Genomic DNA, 20,195 nt, shown 5'->3' with positions numbered 1-20,195 from the left:
ACTTCCTCTAGCCTTCTGACCACATTCCACAACTGACCCAATTATTCTTACAACTGGTTTGTCCAAACCAGTATATCCACTTTAAGAACACAGGTAAAATCTGGTTTTGTTTTTTTTTTACTCTCTTTTAATTCAGCATAGTGCTTTTTTGAAGACCTGACTTGCTGAAGAGACGTGGCCCACTGTCCTGCAGAACTGCCCTACCTTCTCTAATTGTTTTCAGCTGCTTCTTTGTGGTTTCATTTATCTTGTTCCTCTAGTCTGTGTTTCCTTTAAATAAGAATTGGGAGCAGGGATATACAAATGAGAAATGTTCCCAAAAATGCATGGCCTGGAGTCTTCAGAAAAGCCCTTACCCTAGAAAACAAACTGGCTTAGGGAATTGTTTTAGATTAAAGGGAACTAAAGAGACATGCCAGCTAAAGTCAGTGGATGATCTTGGTTGGGTTTGGAATGAGTTCTGTAAAACAGCTAAAAAAATGGGAAATATAAATTAGTGGACTGAGTGAGAAATATAAATATGAATTGTATTTTTGATTAGTGCTTCTTGAACTTTGATATGCATCTGACACACCTGGAGATCTTATGAAATAGACATTCTGATTCAGCAGGTATGAGGGTGGACTTAAGAGTCTATTTCCAATAAGCTCCTAGGGGATGTGGATGCTGCGGGTCCTCAGACCTCACTTTTGAGTAGCAAGGCATAAAGGAAAAAAACAGTACTTAAAATCAGGAAATCTGCATTTGATTTCTGAGTCGTCTAGTCATTGGTTCACTTAACCCCGTTTTTGCTTCATTGAAAAGAGTCTAGATGAAATATCTAATTTACAGAGTTATTATGAGAATAGTATAAAATTTCATGTAAGCACTTTGTAAATCATTAATCCTTACAGAAATGTATGTATAATTATTAACAAATTACAATTTTCCATAGTTTATCCATCCTTACGCAGCATCTTTTCCCAGACTGTCTCTTCATTAGCTTCTGATTGACGTTAACCATGTGTTTGTTTTCAGCCCTTGCCTGAGTCACGTCCTACAGAAAGTAGCCAGCTGCTGCCTTCCCCCTGCCATTCAGGATGTTTTGAGGCACTGCGGGATAAGAGGTTTTTGGTTTTCTTGCAGTGCTTGACGCAGCTCACCATCGACACTGGCCTGGAGTACTGAAGGTGGTATCAGGATGCCACATATCCTTATTCCAGATTCCATTACCAGAAGACGGAATGCAGTTTGGAGGATCAATGAGCTTACATGGAAATCATATGACCTTAGCTTGTTTTCATGGCCCAAATTTCCGTTCAAAATCCTGGGCTCTTTTTCACTTAGAAGAACCAAATATTGCTTTTTGGACTGAAGCTCAGAAAATCTGGGAAGATGGTAAAATGACACATTTCCAGCTTTTACTCTTTCTTATCTTCTGATATGATTATAAATGACAAAGTAATTTTCCTTTTTCCTATCATTTGTCTGTTTTTCTTATGTGTGAAGTCCATCACTATTTGTTAACATGTATCTGCCATGTCAAGGAGCTCACTGCCAATGAGTCAGTATCTGTAAAGTCTGGGACATGTTAAGGGACTTGTTTCTGAACTTGCCATCTTACTCTGTTTCTTACTTAGGCAGTTAAAGTTTACAGCTGTGGCTGGCAGAAGTCATCATAATAGTTACTGTGAATATTTCTTGTAAAAACATTAAGAGAGGAAACATAATGGTAGTGTAAGGAGATTATTTGCCAGTCAAGACTGTGATTAACCAGTTCCTTTTACCTTTAATTTTCTACTCAGTGATTTCAGCGTAATAATAAAGGAAAAAATGGTTGATACTCTTCATCTGACTGGAGATAAACCCAATTATAACTAGAAGAAAAATTATATTTTATGTTTTCTTACTTATGTACTCAATCTTAAAACCTTCCCTATCTGTGTATGACTTAGCTAAATCTGTTGCTCTAAGGCCACAACCATTTTCTTGCATCTAAATATAGCTTGTTACATTAACATATTTTTTTCCTTCTAGGCTCCAGTGATCATTCTACATATATTGTACAAACTTTGGATTTTCATCTAGGCCATAATACTATGGTTACCAAACCATGTGGTGCTTTGGAAAGTCCTATGGCAACAATAACCAAGATAACGAGGCGTCGCCATGAAAATCCACCCCATGGAGTAGCAAGTGTGAAAGAATGGTTCAATTATGTTACAGCCACAAGGAACGAAGGTGATTCCTTGGAGAGATTTGCTTTGTTTTCTGTATTTGGGGCTCTTATCACTGTGCTTAGAATTTAAATGGAGAAGGAATTTTCATTTCTTTAGTTAAACAAAATTTCATTTTACTCCTGCTGACATAAGTAACAATACTAGTACCTCACCACCCTGATATTGCAACATTTCATTGACTAAAATTATTTTAGGTCTAACTGGAAACATTCAAAGTAGATTTGTTTTAAAAAATGAAATTACATGTACTTTATTATAATTGGAAAAATACTTTTATAGCAATACTAAACACTGGAGGTTTTATACAACTAAGTAAAACAATGCCACAAACTTAAGGTTCAGACTGGAATAAAATAAAATATATAATATTCCTATTAAGTCATAAGTTTAAGGAAAGCACTTTTGATGAGCTTTTTCATTTGATTAGATTCATCAGTCTTATAATAATGTCATAAAAATTCTTATTTTGTGTTAGAGTTCGTAGTACTGCTTTTACCAATCATGCCATCTGTATTGGAAGGTGACTAGATTAAGATATGTTAACACTTGAATGTTTTACTTAAAAATGACCTTTAAAAAATGGGAAAGATGATGACATGGGCCACATGGGAAATATTTACTATGGAATCGGCAATGCTAGAGATTAGGGAGTGTTAAAAAGGTTCTGAGAACAAAGAAGAGTATGCGTGTATTAACTTATTTTATCTTCTAGATACAAATTTTGGGGGATGGAGTTCTTGGCTGGAATACTATGGAAGAGCTATTAGCATTTTTCTAAGGCAAACATAGTATAACCATAGTACATATGTTGGGGAAAACCAGGACTTTTACCTGATTTCAAGGTCAGGTTCATATTTAATCATAAATTCTATAAGAGTGAAGCAAGTTGTCTATGGAGAACTTTGAGCTTAATGAAACAAAAAACAAAATGTGTTGGATTTATCCAAACTCATGTTATAAAGCTTTGGTCTTAAGAATAGTGATATATGTCACTATTTATATTACATATATATAAAAATATGTGTGTATATGTATTATATATATAAGTGGAGTCTAAATAATTTTAGCCTATGAGAAATTGTACTACCAGGTCAGGGATTCGTGTACTGCCATTGTTACTTGTGTCAACTTAAGTATAATAAGGAATTATTATAAATAAAACTGAAATAAAACTGGAACATAAGGAATAAAATAGAACTGTTTAAAAAAATGAATATTTTCCCTCCAATTAAACATACAGATAGACATACATTGATAGTTACATAACTATTTCTAAGACCAAAGCTTTATATGGCTCTATTTTTTTAGTGTGTCTTTACTTTCCAAATTTAGAAAAAGTTCTTTGTATCATAGAGACATTAAAGTTATAAAATTATCAATGCTTATTTGTTTACATTGATTCTTACTGTCTTTATTATTATTCACATAGAGCTAAACCTACTTCGTAATGTTGATGCTAATAACACTGAGAATAGCACTACAGTAAAGAATTCTAGTTTGTTGAGTGGATTCAGGGGAGGTTCTAGCTACAATCATGAAACAGAGACTATCTTTGCATTACCGAGGATGCAGCTTGAATTTAAATCCATTCATGTTCAAGAACCACAAGAACCTTCATTACAGGGTATGTGAAAAAACAATCTTAAGTTTCTAAAGTTCTAAGAAAATTCTAAAGGAACTTCAAACTACTGTTCTCTCTCAGGCTGTTTTTGTAATGATAACATACAGTTGACCTTTGAACATAGCAGGGGTTAGAGATCCTTTCACCAACCCTCTCTCTTCCTGCAGTCAGAAATCCACATGTAACTTTTGACTCCCCCAAAATGTAACTACTAATAGCTTACAGTTGACTGGAAACCTTACCAGTAACACAAACAGTCAATTAGTACACATTGTCATCAACAATAAAGCTGGAAAAAAGAAAAAAAGAATGTTTTTTCAAATTGCCACAGATCTCCAAAATATTTTCCAATGTATTTATTGAAAAAAACCTGCATGTAAGTAGACTTGTAGAGTTCAAACTTATGTTGTTCAAGGGTCAAGTGTAATGTAAAGCAATTGATTTTCTACGTCAAATTGATTGATTTTCTTACCAAGTATATGATTTCTGGTGATTTAATCACTTTGTGCCTTGTACTCGTCAGTAAAATAAATATTTGGACTTTATTCATAGCATTTTTATGAGTAACAAATGGCATATACTTGGAAAATGTTTGGTAATCATCATTATTCTGTAAATCACATACAGAAACTACTTATTTCCCTATAGCTGCATTTAAACAGTGGATGTTTTACACAGACCTACATATGTCCCTTATTAGTGCCAAGAGAAAGGAACTTACTTCTTTAAATCTTTTCCTGTAAAACAACTTTGCCATTGCAGATGCCAACCTGAAGCCAAAGGTAGAATGTAGTGTGGTGACAGAGTTCACTGACCACATTTGTGTGACTATGGATGCTGAGCTTATCATGTTTCTTCATGATTTAGTGTCGGCTTATCTTAAAGAAAAAGAAAAAGGTGGGTAGCATATCCTTGTTTTTGCTTTGTTTTGTTTTTCTTTCAAGCTTCAGTAAAGGCAGCCAGCTGTCAATCCCACTTTTATGGATTTTTATTGGTCTCATGACAAAATGAGTGGAATGTGTCTCCTCTATGAGTTACAAATATCAATAAATGAAATAAATATAAATAATATCAGTAAGACTGTATGACAGACTTTCTGAGTGACTGCCAGGTACTACACAGCACTCTATCCCTCACACTGAATCATGTTATATATGGAAATATTTTGTAAAATGCAGTTATGTACATTATCAGGCTTGTAGATTGTCCTAAATATTACTAGTCAAAGTGAAATGACTAAAGAATACATAATAAAGTAGCATGAGTTATATCCATAATTGAGAAAACTAAAATAAATATCTTTGAAATGCAGAAGGCATTTTCTTTTTACAAACAAATTATTTAGACCTCAGTGGGTGGTGGTTTGTTTTTAGGAGCTAGTTAACAAATGGTTTGCTCACTGGAAACTTAAATGTTTGCCCATACAGTGAAATGAAAAATTCTGTGGCTGTTAAAAAGAGTAAGGTAGTATGAAATATAATAATATGGAATGTTCTCCAAATATATGATCTTTAGTCATTCAACAATTACTGTAAAACTATATGAATATACAGTGGTAAAATGGGATAAGATTTTTTTTAGGTTGCTTGAAATAGATATAATTTGTTCAAGTCATCATAATATTTCAAAATAGCCTCATGATAAATGTGTAAGTAAAGAAAACAGAAAGATTATCAAAAGAACATGTTGAAAGTACAAAGGTACTGTATAGCATAAATTGAGTCTCTCTTCCATTACTATTCCACCTAGATGTACCAAAAATTCAGTAAGAGTAAAACCAATACTGATGGCTGAGAGAAGTCTATGAGACATTAGTTGAAACTTAAAGTAAAATTATTGAAGTCATACAATAGGAAATAAATATTATAAGTAGTTATAGTCTTACATATTGTACTAACATATATTAGTCACTGGTCATCCTCTTGTTTTTATCTCTGCCTTCACATTTAAACTTAAATGTGGAGGAAAACAGATGCTAGATAAACCTGTGAATGTAGAATTCTTTTCTAGTCTACCTAGTTATGAAAGCCTGCTGGATTTCTTTCTCTCAGGTATTATATGAAACCTCTGTAATTTTATGAAGTATTGTGTTGATCTTGGTTTGCCATTAGTTGTATGTATTTCTTAAAAAAGAAAGATCTCTTTAATGTAAACTGTTATAAAACATTATTTCAATAAAAAAGAGGGACCAGGGACTTGAATTAAGAGACCTACAGTAACAAAGTATTGCTTTTCAAGGGAATTTCAATTATAGAAATCTTTTTAATAGCTGTAAGTATATTTGCTATTGAAAATGAAAAGCAGTTAAGTTTTGGCCAAAATAAGTGTAAACATCCCTGAGAGAATTCTTAGCAGCATGTGAGACTAGACCAGAATCAGCATCTTTCTAGAACATCAAGATAATTATAACACTGAAACCAACACCAATTATAAACAAAATCAGACCAACTGAGCAGGCCGTAACTGAAGACATCTGTTTTCTTATGTAGTGTCATAATATAGCTTTATTCTTAGGCTCATTCCCTATCAATACACATATTACCCCTACTGCTATTCACAATAAAGTTATACCCAGAGCTACATATGCATTTTACCTAATTAATCAATTATTTTATGTCCAAATTGTGTCTTAAATCTATCCCCAGGAGAAATGCTGTATTTATTAAAGATCCTATCAAAGCTATTTTCATCTCAGATTATATTTTAAATATATTACTTATGATTGCCAATTTCAAGACTGTCTTTCATAAAACATTTATTTGATTATTCACTATGAAGAGTGAAAGGGCTGCTTACATTAAAAAGCTCCTAAGTTAGTACTACCATTCAAATCTATATACAGCCATCAACATTTTAAAGCCACTGAGTTGTACCAACTTCAAAATAAGTGAATTGTGTTTCATTAAAGCTGTTAATAAAAAACAAGTCATCCACCTATAGCCTTTCTTATGGAAACCCTCAATCATCAAATAAATCTAATCATTCTTTACCATTAGTTTTAGGCACCAAAATGTGTGTAAAGCATATGCTATTTACATGTAATTTTACTTGTAAGAGAATAACTTTGATATTGTCTTTCTCTAAGAAATACCAACAGTTGGCACTTACAGCTTTATTTTAAAACACTACTTTTTAAGAAATTAATTAAATGAGGCTTTGGTCAGTTCATAAATAAAATGATAAATGGAGCCAATTAGTGTTATATAGTGATTTAAAATAAATTTATAAGCTATATATCTGTAATATTAATGTATTATTTTCATCACAGCCATTTTTCCACCTCGGATTTTATCTACTCGACCAGGACAGAAAAGTCCAATTATTATACATGAGGATAATTCCTCTGACAAAGACAGAGAAGATAGCATCACTTATACTACTGTGGACTGGAGAGATTTTATGTGCAACACATGGCATCTAGAACCCACTCTTAGGTAACTATGGGTGTAGATAACTACCTATATCCTACAGGATTATTATAAGTAAAAGGTCATAAATAACATACAGGTTAAATGTTTTACCAAAAATCATTTTTAGAAGTTAGCTACTTTTAACCTCTACAACTTCTTACTGCCATTTTTGCTGCTTCCTTCTGATTTTGCAAGTGCTTCAAGGCAAGGCAAAAGCCACACACACTCTAAGAAGAGCTCATTGATTAGCTGTCCACTCTGTGGTATTCTGTTAGTTAAGTACTGAAGTATGAGAATAACCTCACTTCTACGGTTACTTTTTTTTTTTTTAACCATCTCACCAGGATGTATTTTCATGTAGTTCAGGTAGCTATAGTAAGTAGACTGTTCTGTTACTTAGTTTGAGAAGATGCAGTGGGTGTCATAAACCATCATTAAGGAACCATTACAGTTTCTCACATATGTCATAATAATGTAATAGAGCCTACAATGTCATAGTGTCTTTCTATCTTTCAATATAAAATCATTGCTGAAATGCTGAATTTAATGCTGTCAGATTCAAGTTCCTTTACTGAGTGATATTGTACTACAGTCATGGTCCCAATTACATCAACTTGTTTTCATATCAAAATTTTTAAAGTATTTTCTAGTTTTAGTTGTATTTATCATTGCTGCTATAACCAGTGGTACTTACAATGTATGTCCATGTTGGTGATTAGCATTCAACAACCTTCATGTTATTTTTCCTTTTCTCTCATCTGCTTTTTTTAATCAAATTATAACTGTACTATATATGCAAAACATCATATATAAATCACATGGTAAACACAAACCAAAAACCTATACTAGAAACACAAAAAATAAAGAGAAAAGTATCCAACTTCAATAACAAAGAATGTTATAAAACACAAAGGAGAGAGCAAGGTAAGAAAGGACCAGACATTAACAAAAACAACCAGAAAACATTTAACAAAAGAATGGCAATAAGTACATCCCTCACAAAAATTACTTTAAATGTAAATGGACTAAATGTTCCAATCAAAAGACATAGTGTGACTGAATAGATTAAAAAAACAAGACCTATCTATATGCTGCCTATAAAACACTCATCTGATAAAATGGACTTTAAAACAAAGACTATAAAAAGAGACAAAGCAGGAAATTATATAATGATTAAGAGCTCAGTCCAGCAAGAAGATGTAACAGCTGAACATATTTACACATGCAACTCTGGGGCACCTAAATACATAGAAGAAATATTAACAGACACGAAAAGAGAAATTGACAATAATATAATAATAGTAGAGGACTTTTTTGCATCATTTACTCTTTTACATCATTGAGGAAGTAAGGAACTCATTTACATCAATAGGTAGACCATCCAGATAGGAAATAAGGAAACAATGGCTTTGAATGACACATTAGACCAAATGGACCTCATAGATACAGAACATTATACCTCAAAACATTGGAATACTCATTGTTTTCAAGTACAGATGAAACATTCTCCAGGAGAGAACATCTTAGGACACAAAACAAGTATTAATGAATTTAGGAAGATCGAAATCATACAAACATCTTTTCTAACCACAATAGTATCAAATGGATGTTACAGGAAAAATAATTGGAAAAAACATAACAATAGGAAACTAAATGGTACGCTACTAAACATCTAATGGGTCAGTGAAGAAATTAAAGAGGAAATAAAAAAATACTTGGAGAACAGTGAAGACAGAAACACAAAAATGCAAACTCTTTGGGATGTAGTCTTAAGAGGGAAGTAAAGCATTACAGACTTACCTCAAAAACAAGAAAAATCTCAATGTAAATCTACACCTAAAGGAACTAGAAAAAGTAGAACAAAGCCCAAAGTTAGTAGAAGGAAGGAAATAATAAAGACCAGAGCTGAAATAAATGAAATAGAGACTATAAAACAAGACAAATGATCAGTGAAACTAAGAGCTGGTTCTTTGAAAAAATAAGAGACAAACCTCTGGCTAGACACATCAAGAAAAATGAGAACTCAAATGAAGAAAATCAGAAGTGAAAAGTTACAACTAGCACCACAAAAATATAAACAACTATAAGAGATTACTATCATTAAGAATATACCAAAAAATTGGACAACCTAGAAGGAATGGATGCATTCCTAGAAACACACAGTCTTCCAAGACTGAACCAGGAAGAAATACAAAATCCGAAAAGACCAACTACTACCAATGAAACTGAAGCAGTAATAAAAAAAAAAAAAACTAGCAAATGGAAACACATCCCGTGCTCATGGACAGGAAGAATTAATATTGTCAAAATGGCCATCCTGCCTAAAGCAATCTACAAATTCAATGCAATCCCTACCGAAATACCAACAGCATTCTTCAACGAACTAGAGCAAATAGTTCTAAAATTTATATGGAACCACAAAAGACCCCAAATATCCAAAGCAATCCTGAGAAGGAAGAATAAAACAGAGGGAATTATGCTCCCTGACTGTAAGCTCTACTACAAAGCCACAGTAACCAAGAGAATTTGGTACTGGCACAAGAACAGAACCATAGACCAATGGAACAGAATAGAGAGCCCAGATATAAACCCAAGCATGTATGGTCAATTAATATACGATAAAGGAGCCATGGATATACAGAGGAGGAAATGACAGCCTCTTCAACAACTGGTGTTGTTGGACAGCTACATGCAAGAGAGTGAAACTGGATTATTGTCTATCTCCATATATAAAAGTAAACTCGAAATGGGTCAAAGACCTGAATGTAAGTCATGAATCCATAAAACTCTTAGAAGCAACACAGGCAAAAATTTCTTGAATATTAACATGAGCAACTTTTTCCTGAACACATCTCCTTGGGCAAGGGAAACAAAATAAAAAATAAACAAATGGGCCTACATCATGCTAAAAAGCTTCTGTACAGCAAAGGACACCATCAGCAAAACAAAAAGGCATCCTACAGTATGGGAAAATATATTTGTAAATAACATATCCAACAAGGGGTTAACATCCAAAATATATAAAGAACTCACATGCTTCAATACCCAAAAAGCAAATAACCTGATTAAAAAATGGGTGAAGGATATGAAAAGACTTCTCCAAAGAAGAAATTCAGATGGCCAACAGGCACATGAAAAGATGCTCCACATTGCTAATTATCAGGGAAATGCAAATTAAAACCACAGTGAGATATCACCTCACACCAGTAAGGATGGCCAACATAGAAAAGAATAGGAACAACAAATGCTGGCAAGAATGCGGAGAAAGGGGAACCCTCCTACACTGCTGGTGGGAATGTAAACTAGTTCAACCATTGTGGAAAGCAGTATGGAAGTTCCTCAAAAAACTCAAAATAGAAACACCATTTGACCCAGGAATTTCACTTCTAGGAATTTACCCTAAGAATGCAGGAGCCAAGTTTCAAAAAGACATATGCATCCCTATGTTTACTGCAACACTATTTACAATAGCCAAGACATGGAAGCAACCTAAGTGTCCATCAGTAGATGAATGGATAAAGAAGATGTGGTACATATACACTGTTCATCCCTAAGAAGAAAACAGATCCTATCATTTGCAACAACATGGATGGAGCTAGAGGGTATTATGTTCAGTGAAATAAGCCAGGCGGAGAAAGACAAGTACCAAATGATTTCACTCATCTGTAGAGCATAAGAACAAAGCAAATACCAAAGGAACAAAACAGCAGCAGACTCACAGAACCCAAGAATGGACTAACAGTTACCAAAGGGAAAGGGACTTGGCGGGGAGGGGGGCAGAGGGAGGGAGAAGGGGAATAAAGGGCATTGCGATTAGCACACATAATGTAGGAGGGGGGCACAAGGAAGGCTGTATAGCATAGAGAACACAAGTAGTGACTCTATAGCATCTTATTACGCTGATGGACAGTGACTGTAACAGGGTATGTGGTGGGGACTTGATAATCGAGGCATCTAGTGACCACAATGTTGCTCATATAATTGTATATTAATGATACAAAAAAATATATATATAAGCAGTGGATCTGAATATACATTTTTCCAAAGAAGACACACAGATGATCAACAGACTCATATCAACATTATTTAGCATCATGCAAATACAACTCAGCACCACAATGAGATACCACCTCATGCTGGTCAGAATGGCTAACACCACCAAGACAAAGCATATTAAGTGTTTGCAAGGATGTGAGGGAAAGGAAACCCTCACATACGGCTGGTGGGATTGCAAATTGGTGCAGCCAGTATGGAAAGCACTATGAAGGTTTCTCAAAAAACTAAAAATCAAAATACCGTATGACCCAGCAATCTACTTCTTGGAATTTACTCAAAGGAAACAAAATCAGTAATTTGAAAAGACATGTGCACTCCTGTGTTTATCACAGTATTGTTTACAATAGCCAAAATATGGAAACAACTGAATGTTCATCGAGAAATGAATGGATAAAGAAGTGTTATATATGTAAAATGAAGTATTACTTAGGCATAAAAAGAAAGATCCTGCCATTTGCAAGAACATGGGTAGACCTACAGAGTATTATGCTAAGTGAAATAGGTTAAAGGCAAATACTGAATGATTTCACTAAAAAAACAAATGAAGAAAACTGTATAGGGTCATAAACACAGAGAATAGACTGGTGGTTACCATAGGGGCATGGGTGAAAAAGGTGAACAGAAAAAAATTAATGAGAGTGTTTGATATCTTGATCTGGGCAATGGTTAGATAACTGTGTACATATGTCAAAATTCATCAAGCTGTACACTAAGATTTGTGCATTTTATTGTATGTACCTCAATGTAGATTTTTAATTTAAAAATAAAAAATATATGTACTTGTCTGAATCATCGAATAATAGTAGCCAAAAAGTCTCTCTCACTTCAGCACAATATTCTCCAGAATGATACAGATTTAGATAAAGTTATTATTCAGACATATTTATGCCACAAAATAATTCCAAACTAAATCTACATTATACAGTGGATTCCTATATATGCAGAAAGGTAGTGATGACTTTGCATAAATTTGTGTTGAATTTGTTGTAACCAACACACTGTTATTAATTTGTACATATACTCATGATAAATATTAACAGTGTCAGTATTCAGGAACAGTTTTAAAATATTGCAAATGTCCCAATGCTGAAACTGTTTATAAGATTGTTTTGTATTTGTCAATCTAATGAAATTAACTATCTTTTAATTTATAATCATAAAAGTAGTTAAACCATAAATACATTCCTTATTTTAACATACTACCAGGAGAGTAAGAAATATGACTTAGTGGTAGGGAGCATGGTAAAGCACTCTGGCTCTAAGCATAGCTTTATAGCCTAGCTGAGTGACCTTTGCCAAAGGACCTAAATTCTCTCTATCTCAGTTGCCTCATATGAAAAAATTTGAATAGTATTACCTACCTTGTAGGGTCATTACAATGGTCAAATTAACTAACTAATGGAAAGTGTGTGTAACTATTAATATCCCTTTTCCTTACCCAAATTCAGGACCAACTGAAATAGTGGGCTAGAGGCAGCTGAAAATCAAAAAGATTATTTTAATACTGATAAAGCTGATAACAGAGAATGTGGTTTGGATATCTGGCAACAGTGGTCTTCTACTACAAAGTCCAGGTTTGGACTTACTTACAGGGTCTCAGTAATGCAGAGCTCAAAGGGCAGTGAAGAGGGTGAGGCTGGAGTTGTGCAATCAGCAGCCCTGTGTACTCAGCCTAGCCATGAACAGTCTTGAGCTAACCTATTTAGGAGCCTGTCCTTGAAAACCCTGTGGTACAGAGGAACAGACCAAAATGAGAGAAGACAGGGAGGAGGATACTGAACTACACTACTCAGTTACTCTGTTCATTTTGCTATCAGATAAATCATCAGTAAGAGGGCAGTAAAAGGCTTACAGTGTTTTACTAATGGCTATTACTCTAAATGGAAGGAAATACCAGGAGGAGGGAGAAAATGATTCTTCAAACATGTTTTGCACATAGAAAGCAATCAGTAAATATTAGCCTTTTTTCCCCACCATTATGCCCCATGCTTGTTGAACTCTCTCTTTTCAGCTTTATTGAGGTACAACTGGCAAAAAATAAGATATTTTAAGTGTAGGATATCATGATTTGATATACATTGTGAAAGGATTCTCCGCATCAAGTTAGTTAACATCTTTAGAATGAACCAGCTGTCCTTTAAATGTTTAAGAAGGCTGCATAATTTAAGAGACCTAAATTAAAATAATCAGAATGAAATTGACTAAATGCCATTGCTGTTTGGGCTCTCAAGGATACTTATAATCACAACTTTTTTAATGTTATTAGAGTGATTCCAGGAATTTTAGGTTATATTATTCAATGTAACTACTGAAAATATGTTGTCTTGAGCATATTATGGAGGTTTGGTGATGTTCTTAAACCTTACCTTCAGAACTGTGCTAGGGCACTGAACTACTTAATAATTATTATGTATAATTATTTTAGATTAATTTCTTGGACTGGAAGAAAGATTGATCCAGTAGGCGTTGATTATATCCTTCAAAAATTGGGCTTCCATCATGCCAGGACCACTATTCCTAAATGGCTTCAGAGAGGAGTCATGGATCCACTGGACAAAGTTCTGTCAGTTCTTATCAAAAAACTTGGTACTGCACTGCAAGATGAAAAGGAAAAGAAAGGGAAAGACAAAGAAGAACACTAAAAAACTAACTTGATCTGTGAACAAATTATTACTGTGTCCGTTAAGTTTTATTACACTGGAGTGTTATTTTTTTTGTATAGTAGTAGTATTTTAAACATAACTTTCAATAATTCTAATTTTGTGGCCATTATATTAAAAGTTTGTAAAATAACCTGTTTATTGTAGTTACACCATCTGTGTACAGTGAAATATTGCATGATAATGTAAATTTTGTGAAAAACTAGATGAAAATATATAAATCTGCTCATTAGGGTTCATAATTGTATTAGGTGCAATATGATTCCTACATCTTTAAAATTTTTTCAGAATAACTGTGAATTTCCTTTGTTATTGGCCATAACTTTTAGGAAAAATATTGTTGATAATGTGATTTTCCTTTTGGTCATTAATTGCCTTTTCTTTTTAAAAAATGTAGTCTTATATAGATATTTGTATATAGTCTGAGTAATTGTGATATGATTAAGTGCCACTAAAATATTGTTTGTAACTATTGTAATAAAGTCTATAATTGGTTTCAGTCTGTATGTAGTTGTTTTTGAATCTTTTCTTCCTTTGATAGCCATAGCTTATTTTGTAATTAACAGATGCCCATCCTGTTCAGTTATTGTATTTCTTTTGAAGTATCATCGATATACAATCTTATATTGGGTACAAGTATACAACACAATGGTTCAGCAGTTATCCATATTACTAAATCCTCACCTCCACTAGTGCAGTTACTGTCTGTCAACATAGATGTTACAGAATCATTGGCTGTATTCTCCATGCTGTACTACTATCCCTGTGACCAACCTACATTATGATTGATAATTTTTGTGTCCCTAGATCACCTACCCTCACCCTCCCCACCTATCCCCACCCCTTCCCAATGATAACCACCAGTCACTTCACAGTATCTATGAGTTTACTGCCATTTTGTTGATTTTGTTCTTATATTCCACAAATAAGTGAAATTATATAGTATTTGTCTTTCTCTGCCTGGCTTATTTCACTTAGCATAATGCCCTCCAGGTCCATCCATGTTGTTGCAAATGACAGGATTTCTTACTTATTTATGGCTGAATAATATTCCATTGTATATATGTGCCACATCTTCTTTATCCATCTATTGATGCACACTTAGGTTGCTTCCTGGCTATTGTAAATAATGTGGCAGTAGACATAAAGGTACACATAGCTTTTCAAATCAGGGATTTTGTTTTCTTTGGGTAAATTCCTAGAAGTGGAATTACTGGGTCATATGGTATTTATATTTTTAATTTTTTGAGGGACCTCCATACTGCTTTCCACAGTGGCTACACCAATTTACTTTCCCACCAACAGTATAGGAGGGTTCCCATTTCTCTACAGCCCTGCCAACACTTGTTTCTTGTCTTTTGGATAGGGGCCATTCAAACGTGTGAAGATTTACAAAAATTAGTTAAGGGAGGATGTAATCAGGGAGAGGTACAGCAGAGACTTCATACATATTAGGTATTGTTCTATTGCTTAAGCTAGTGGTAAGTACCCAGTTTTTTGTTTTTATATACTATATTCTTTATATCTTTATATGCATTCTTTTGGGCATATGAAGGCAAATTTATAATGTGTGTATGTATAATACATACTATACATACATGTATAATTTATATGTATTAAGTATAAACAAGATTTTAAAAGAATAGAAAAATCTAAAACAATATTCAAAAGTAGCTATAATACTGTTAATCACAACTCTGGCTTGAAATCTAACCAAGTCAGTACAGTCAGTTTAAAGGTTGGGTGAAGAGTAGAACTGAAGAACCTGGAGGTAGAAGACAGCTCAAGAATGCATTTGGTGCCAACTCTTGCACGTGGGTAGGTAAGGCAGTATTATCTCTGACTGATTAAAAAAAAAAAAAAGAGCCAAGATACTTAGCCGAGCATGTATTTATACAGTATATGTTGGTAGAAGAATTAAGACTTGCAATCAACGTCAAACAGCATCTTAGTAACACAACTAAAATTAAAATCCTAGTGTCTAGAGTCATGATCTGTATACTTTCTGCTAGACCCTCTTATCTGTGACCTGTCTGATCTCTGTATCCCCTCTAACCATCCCTACGGTTGAGGGCTACAGGTACATTACTTCTGTTGAACAGGCTTACCAGAGAAGCAAATACTATGCCTACTTTGAATCTAATGTCTAAGATGATACTGTCAGGAAGTTATTTCATAAAACAAAGTAACCAAAAATTAAAGAAATTGGTTCCTTGAGTCCTACTTCAGGTATTAATTCTCCACTTCAAAGAAATAGTACACCAGTACTGTTGTAAATGTTAAAAGTTGCTCATGGCTTTAATCAATTATGAGATTACAAAAATGATGTAAGTATAAACTTACTGTATTTCTGGCACTTACTGTGATAATGCTATAGAAAGAAAAGGGCAGTTTAAATCTAACTGTTCCATATTTCTGTGGCTTTGTTAGATAAAGCTACTAGAAAACATTTATGCATTGCTGGTAGGAATGTAATTTGGTACAAACCCATGGAGGACAATTGGGCAAAAGCTATTAAAATTACAAAAGCATAACTCCTATGTTTATTGTCATGTTATTTTAAATAGTGCAGATATGGATGCAACCAAAGTGTCCACCAACAGATATATAGATAAAGAAGACTGAGGTAAATGTACAGTGGAATATTACACAGCCATAAAAAAGAAAGAAATCTTGCCATTTGCAGCAACATGGATGGACCTACAGGGTACTATTTGTAGTGAAATAAGCCAGGCAGAGAGAAACAAATATATGATCTCACATGTGGAATCTAAAAAACAACAAATGAACAAAACAGATATAGAACTCATAAACACAGAGAAGACTGGTAGTTACCATGGGAGAGGGGTTGGGGGTGGTGAGAGAAGTAGGTGAAAGGGATGAAGAGGCACAACATCTCAAACATAATATAAATCAGTCATGGGAATGGAAAGTACAGCATAGAGAATAAAGTTAATACTGTAACATCTTTCTATGTTGATATTGATATTAACTACACTTAGTGGAGTTTGTTGAATCACTATACTTGAGAACAATATAATACTGTATACCAACTGTACTTCAATTTAAATTACAAAAGCATAATCTCTTACTGAACAATGTCATTACTGGAAATACCTGCACATGTGTGAAATTATTATATTAAAATATTTGTTGCAGTATTATTTGTAAGATGGTTGGGAACAATTCAAATGTCCATCAGCAGAAGAAGGTTAAATAAAATATGACAGACTCATTTAGGGGGATACTTTGAAACTGTAAAAAAATGAACAAGGATGATCTCTAATGTCCTTAAATGAAAAAAGCAAGATTCAGCCAACTGTGTAGACAACAAGGTTTCTAGGTGGTCTATCAAAATTGTATTTTGAGTATCACATACCTTGATCTATTCTAGTAAATCATGTATGATACATACAGGTTTTCTGTAAAATTCCAGTAAAATGTAACAACACTTAAAAGGATTTTTTCCTATAAAATTATAATTTTAGGCCCACGTTAAGAGCTGTGATTTGCAAACTTTCTTGAGTGAAGAACCATTTTTAACCATTGCCCATCTGAAACACCAAATTTAAATCTGAAGTATCTAAACTACCAAAACAATGCTTTGTAACATACAATAAGAATAAATTATTCAAAATGAAAAAATACTCAGACATACAAAATACAAGTTCAAGTTTTTAATTATTAAACTTTATTACTAGATTCAAGTGTTTAGGTTCTATCAATTGCTATAAGAATTTCTTAAATACTCTCAATTTCCATACTTACTGCTGAATAGTAACAATTCATGGAGTGGCCTCGCTTTGTGGACTATAAATAGAATTACTCTAGAACCTTCATCCTCCCCATGGAATAGTGTCTTCTAAAGTTCAATGGAATACCTCTGATTACCTGTGTGGACTGGTCATTCTCTATGACAGTTGATAAGTGCCATACCCAGAATACTTGTGCCCTTTCCACAGTGAGAACTGGATACCCATCTCCCTGTGTCACTAGTACATATTCTAAAGTCAGTTCAGTATTTTTTTTTTCATTTTCTATTTTAAACAGATTGTCCTTACCTACATATGTTAGATGGCTTAATAATCCTCAATTTAGCAATACTCAGTAAGTTCTGATTATGTGAATTTTGCTTTACCTGTGTAGGTCAGAAAGTCAAGCAATTCAAGACCAGGGAAGGCCCCAAATACAAGGTCAAAGTGCTTGTTCAGACAATGACATGTGGCACACCCTTAGGAAGCTCTCAAAAGAACTATCAGATGTTGGGAGGCATTTCTGGAGTAAGGTGCTGTTAAAAGCACAAAAAGCTCAAATGCTGTAAAGAGCAGGGCCAAGTAGACCCTGGTTGTTGCAATGTATGTATACCCAGTGGTCTGGATTTGGGGATGTAATGCAGGTAATGACAAAGCTTGGGCTTTCAGAATAAATACAGGCTGGTCAGGTCATCAAGTCAGCTGCCAAGTAAAATGGTACAGAATGGACCAAAAAGTTGCTAAACTAATTCTCTTTGATAAGCTCCTTTCCCCTGGCTTCATGTTTCCATTATGAAGAACTTCCACCAGAATAATAACCCAGTGTTTCTCCCAGCCTGTATTCACTTCCCTCAAAAGTAACTTAATCTGTTTGGTGATCTACAGACAAGCAAATGAGTTCAGCCTCTTTTACCTTTTGAAGCCAGCCAGCCTGCAAGGAGAGTGCAATTCTGATTTTTTCTGTTGTGAATGTTGTAAGGGGCAAGTTGGACTTATCCAGCCTGCAATGATAGAATGAGAATGAGTAAGTTTGTGTATTTAGAGAGTATCAGAAACTCCATTCAGCCACACCTCTGAGCCACGGTTTACAATGTAAATTCTTTAAACAATAAAGTTTTTTTCTTTAACCTTCATATCTCTACCATCTGTGTCCCTCAATGAATTTCAACCTTTGGAGAAGAGGAAGCAGGTGTTTTTGACCTTATGCATCAAACATGAATACTAAATTTTCTATTTAAATACTTTACTATCATGGTTTCCTGTTAACAGTTTTATTAATTTAACACAGTAAAAATAAGTGATTCCTCAATCTGGAAAGATATAGCACTGGGGTGCTGCCCTATTAAAATGTAGAAAATGTTCTAAATTAGTGATCAGTATCTTGTATATCTCCCATTGACAGAATACATGGTCCAATAACTAAGTGGCACCTCTCACTATTACACCTAGCAAGCTCCTTGATAATGTATACTTTCTGTCTAGTTCTGTTGACAGTTTTTAGTATCCAAAGGCTTTTAATCCAACCACGTTAATAATCGCTTTAAATGTGAATTGACTAAACATACCAGTGAAAAGAAAAAGATTATTGGATTGGATTTAAAAAAGCATGACCCAATTATATGCTATCTATAATAAATTCATTTTATATATGAAGGCATAGCTAGGTTGAAATAGGAAGTAAGAGAAGTGCATACTATGAAAACACTAATCAAAAGAAAGCTGGAGTAGCTACACTAGTTTCAGAAAAGTAATATTATCAGCACCACAAGAACTATTATCAGGACAAAGAGGGAAATAACATTTCCAAGATGATCAATTGATCAGGTCAGTTTTCCAAGAAGATCCTAAATGTGTATATATACCTCACAACAGAACTTCAAAACTTCTGAGGAAAATCTGATAGATATGAAAACAGATACGTGCACAGTTATAGCTAGATATGAAAACAGATACGTGCACAGTTATAGCTAGAAACATCAACATGCCTCTCTAGGTACTTGATTAACAAGTAGGCAAAAAATTGGTAATACATAAGTATAAACAATTAGATGTCCTCAATTTTAAAAAAGAAAAAGCTTGATACAATCTCCACACCTTACATAAAAATTAACTCAAAATGGAAAAATAAATCATATGGCTAATGTAAAACTTATAATTATGGAGGGAGCCAAGATGGCGGCGTGAGTAGAGCAGTGGAAATCTCCTCCCAAAAACACATAGAGCTATGAAAATATAACAAAGAAAAATCTTCCTAAAATAGAGACCACAGGACACAGGACAACATCCAGACCACATCCACACCTGCAAGAACCCAGCGCCTTGTGAAGGGGGTAAGATACAAGCCCCAGCCCGGCGGGACCCGAGCGCCCCTCCCCCCGGCTCCCGGCGGGTGGAGAGAAACCAGAGCGGTTTTTTTTTTTTTTTTTTTTGGCGAGCGCTTTTTGGAAGCCTTAGAGGGACGGGACCGGTGAGGAGGT

General features: G+C 34.2%; 1 protein-coding gene across 1 annotated transcript in view; it reads left to right on the top strand.

Moving 5' to 3' along the window:
• BLTP1 (bridge-like lipid transfer protein family member 1) overlaps positions 1 to 14,472 on the top strand; it is a 206,293-nt gene extending 191,821 nt beyond the window's left edge. Inside the window, 6 exon segments of the mRNA XM_073238071.1 lie at positions 1,126 to 1,377; positions 2,017 to 2,220; positions 3,649 to 3,843; positions 4,603 to 4,737; positions 7,109 to 7,274; positions 13,732 to 14,472. Of these exon segments, the coding sequence (XP_073094172.1) occupies positions 1,126 to 1,377; positions 2,017 to 2,220; positions 3,649 to 3,843; positions 4,603 to 4,737; positions 7,109 to 7,274; positions 13,732 to 13,948 (1,169 nt within the window). The 3' untranslated portion in view covers positions 13,949 to 14,472.
• Positions 14,473 to 20,195: the final 5,723 nt, after the last annotated feature.

This window comes from Manis javanica, chromosome 5, assembly GCF_040802235.1.
Source record: "Manis javanica isolate MJ-LG chromosome 5, MJ_LKY, whole genome shotgun sequence".
Lineage (NCBI taxonomy): Eukaryota > Metazoa > Chordata > Mammalia > Pholidota > Manidae > Manis > Manis javanica.
This window is presented reverse-complemented; position numbering and strand designations above follow the sequence as displayed.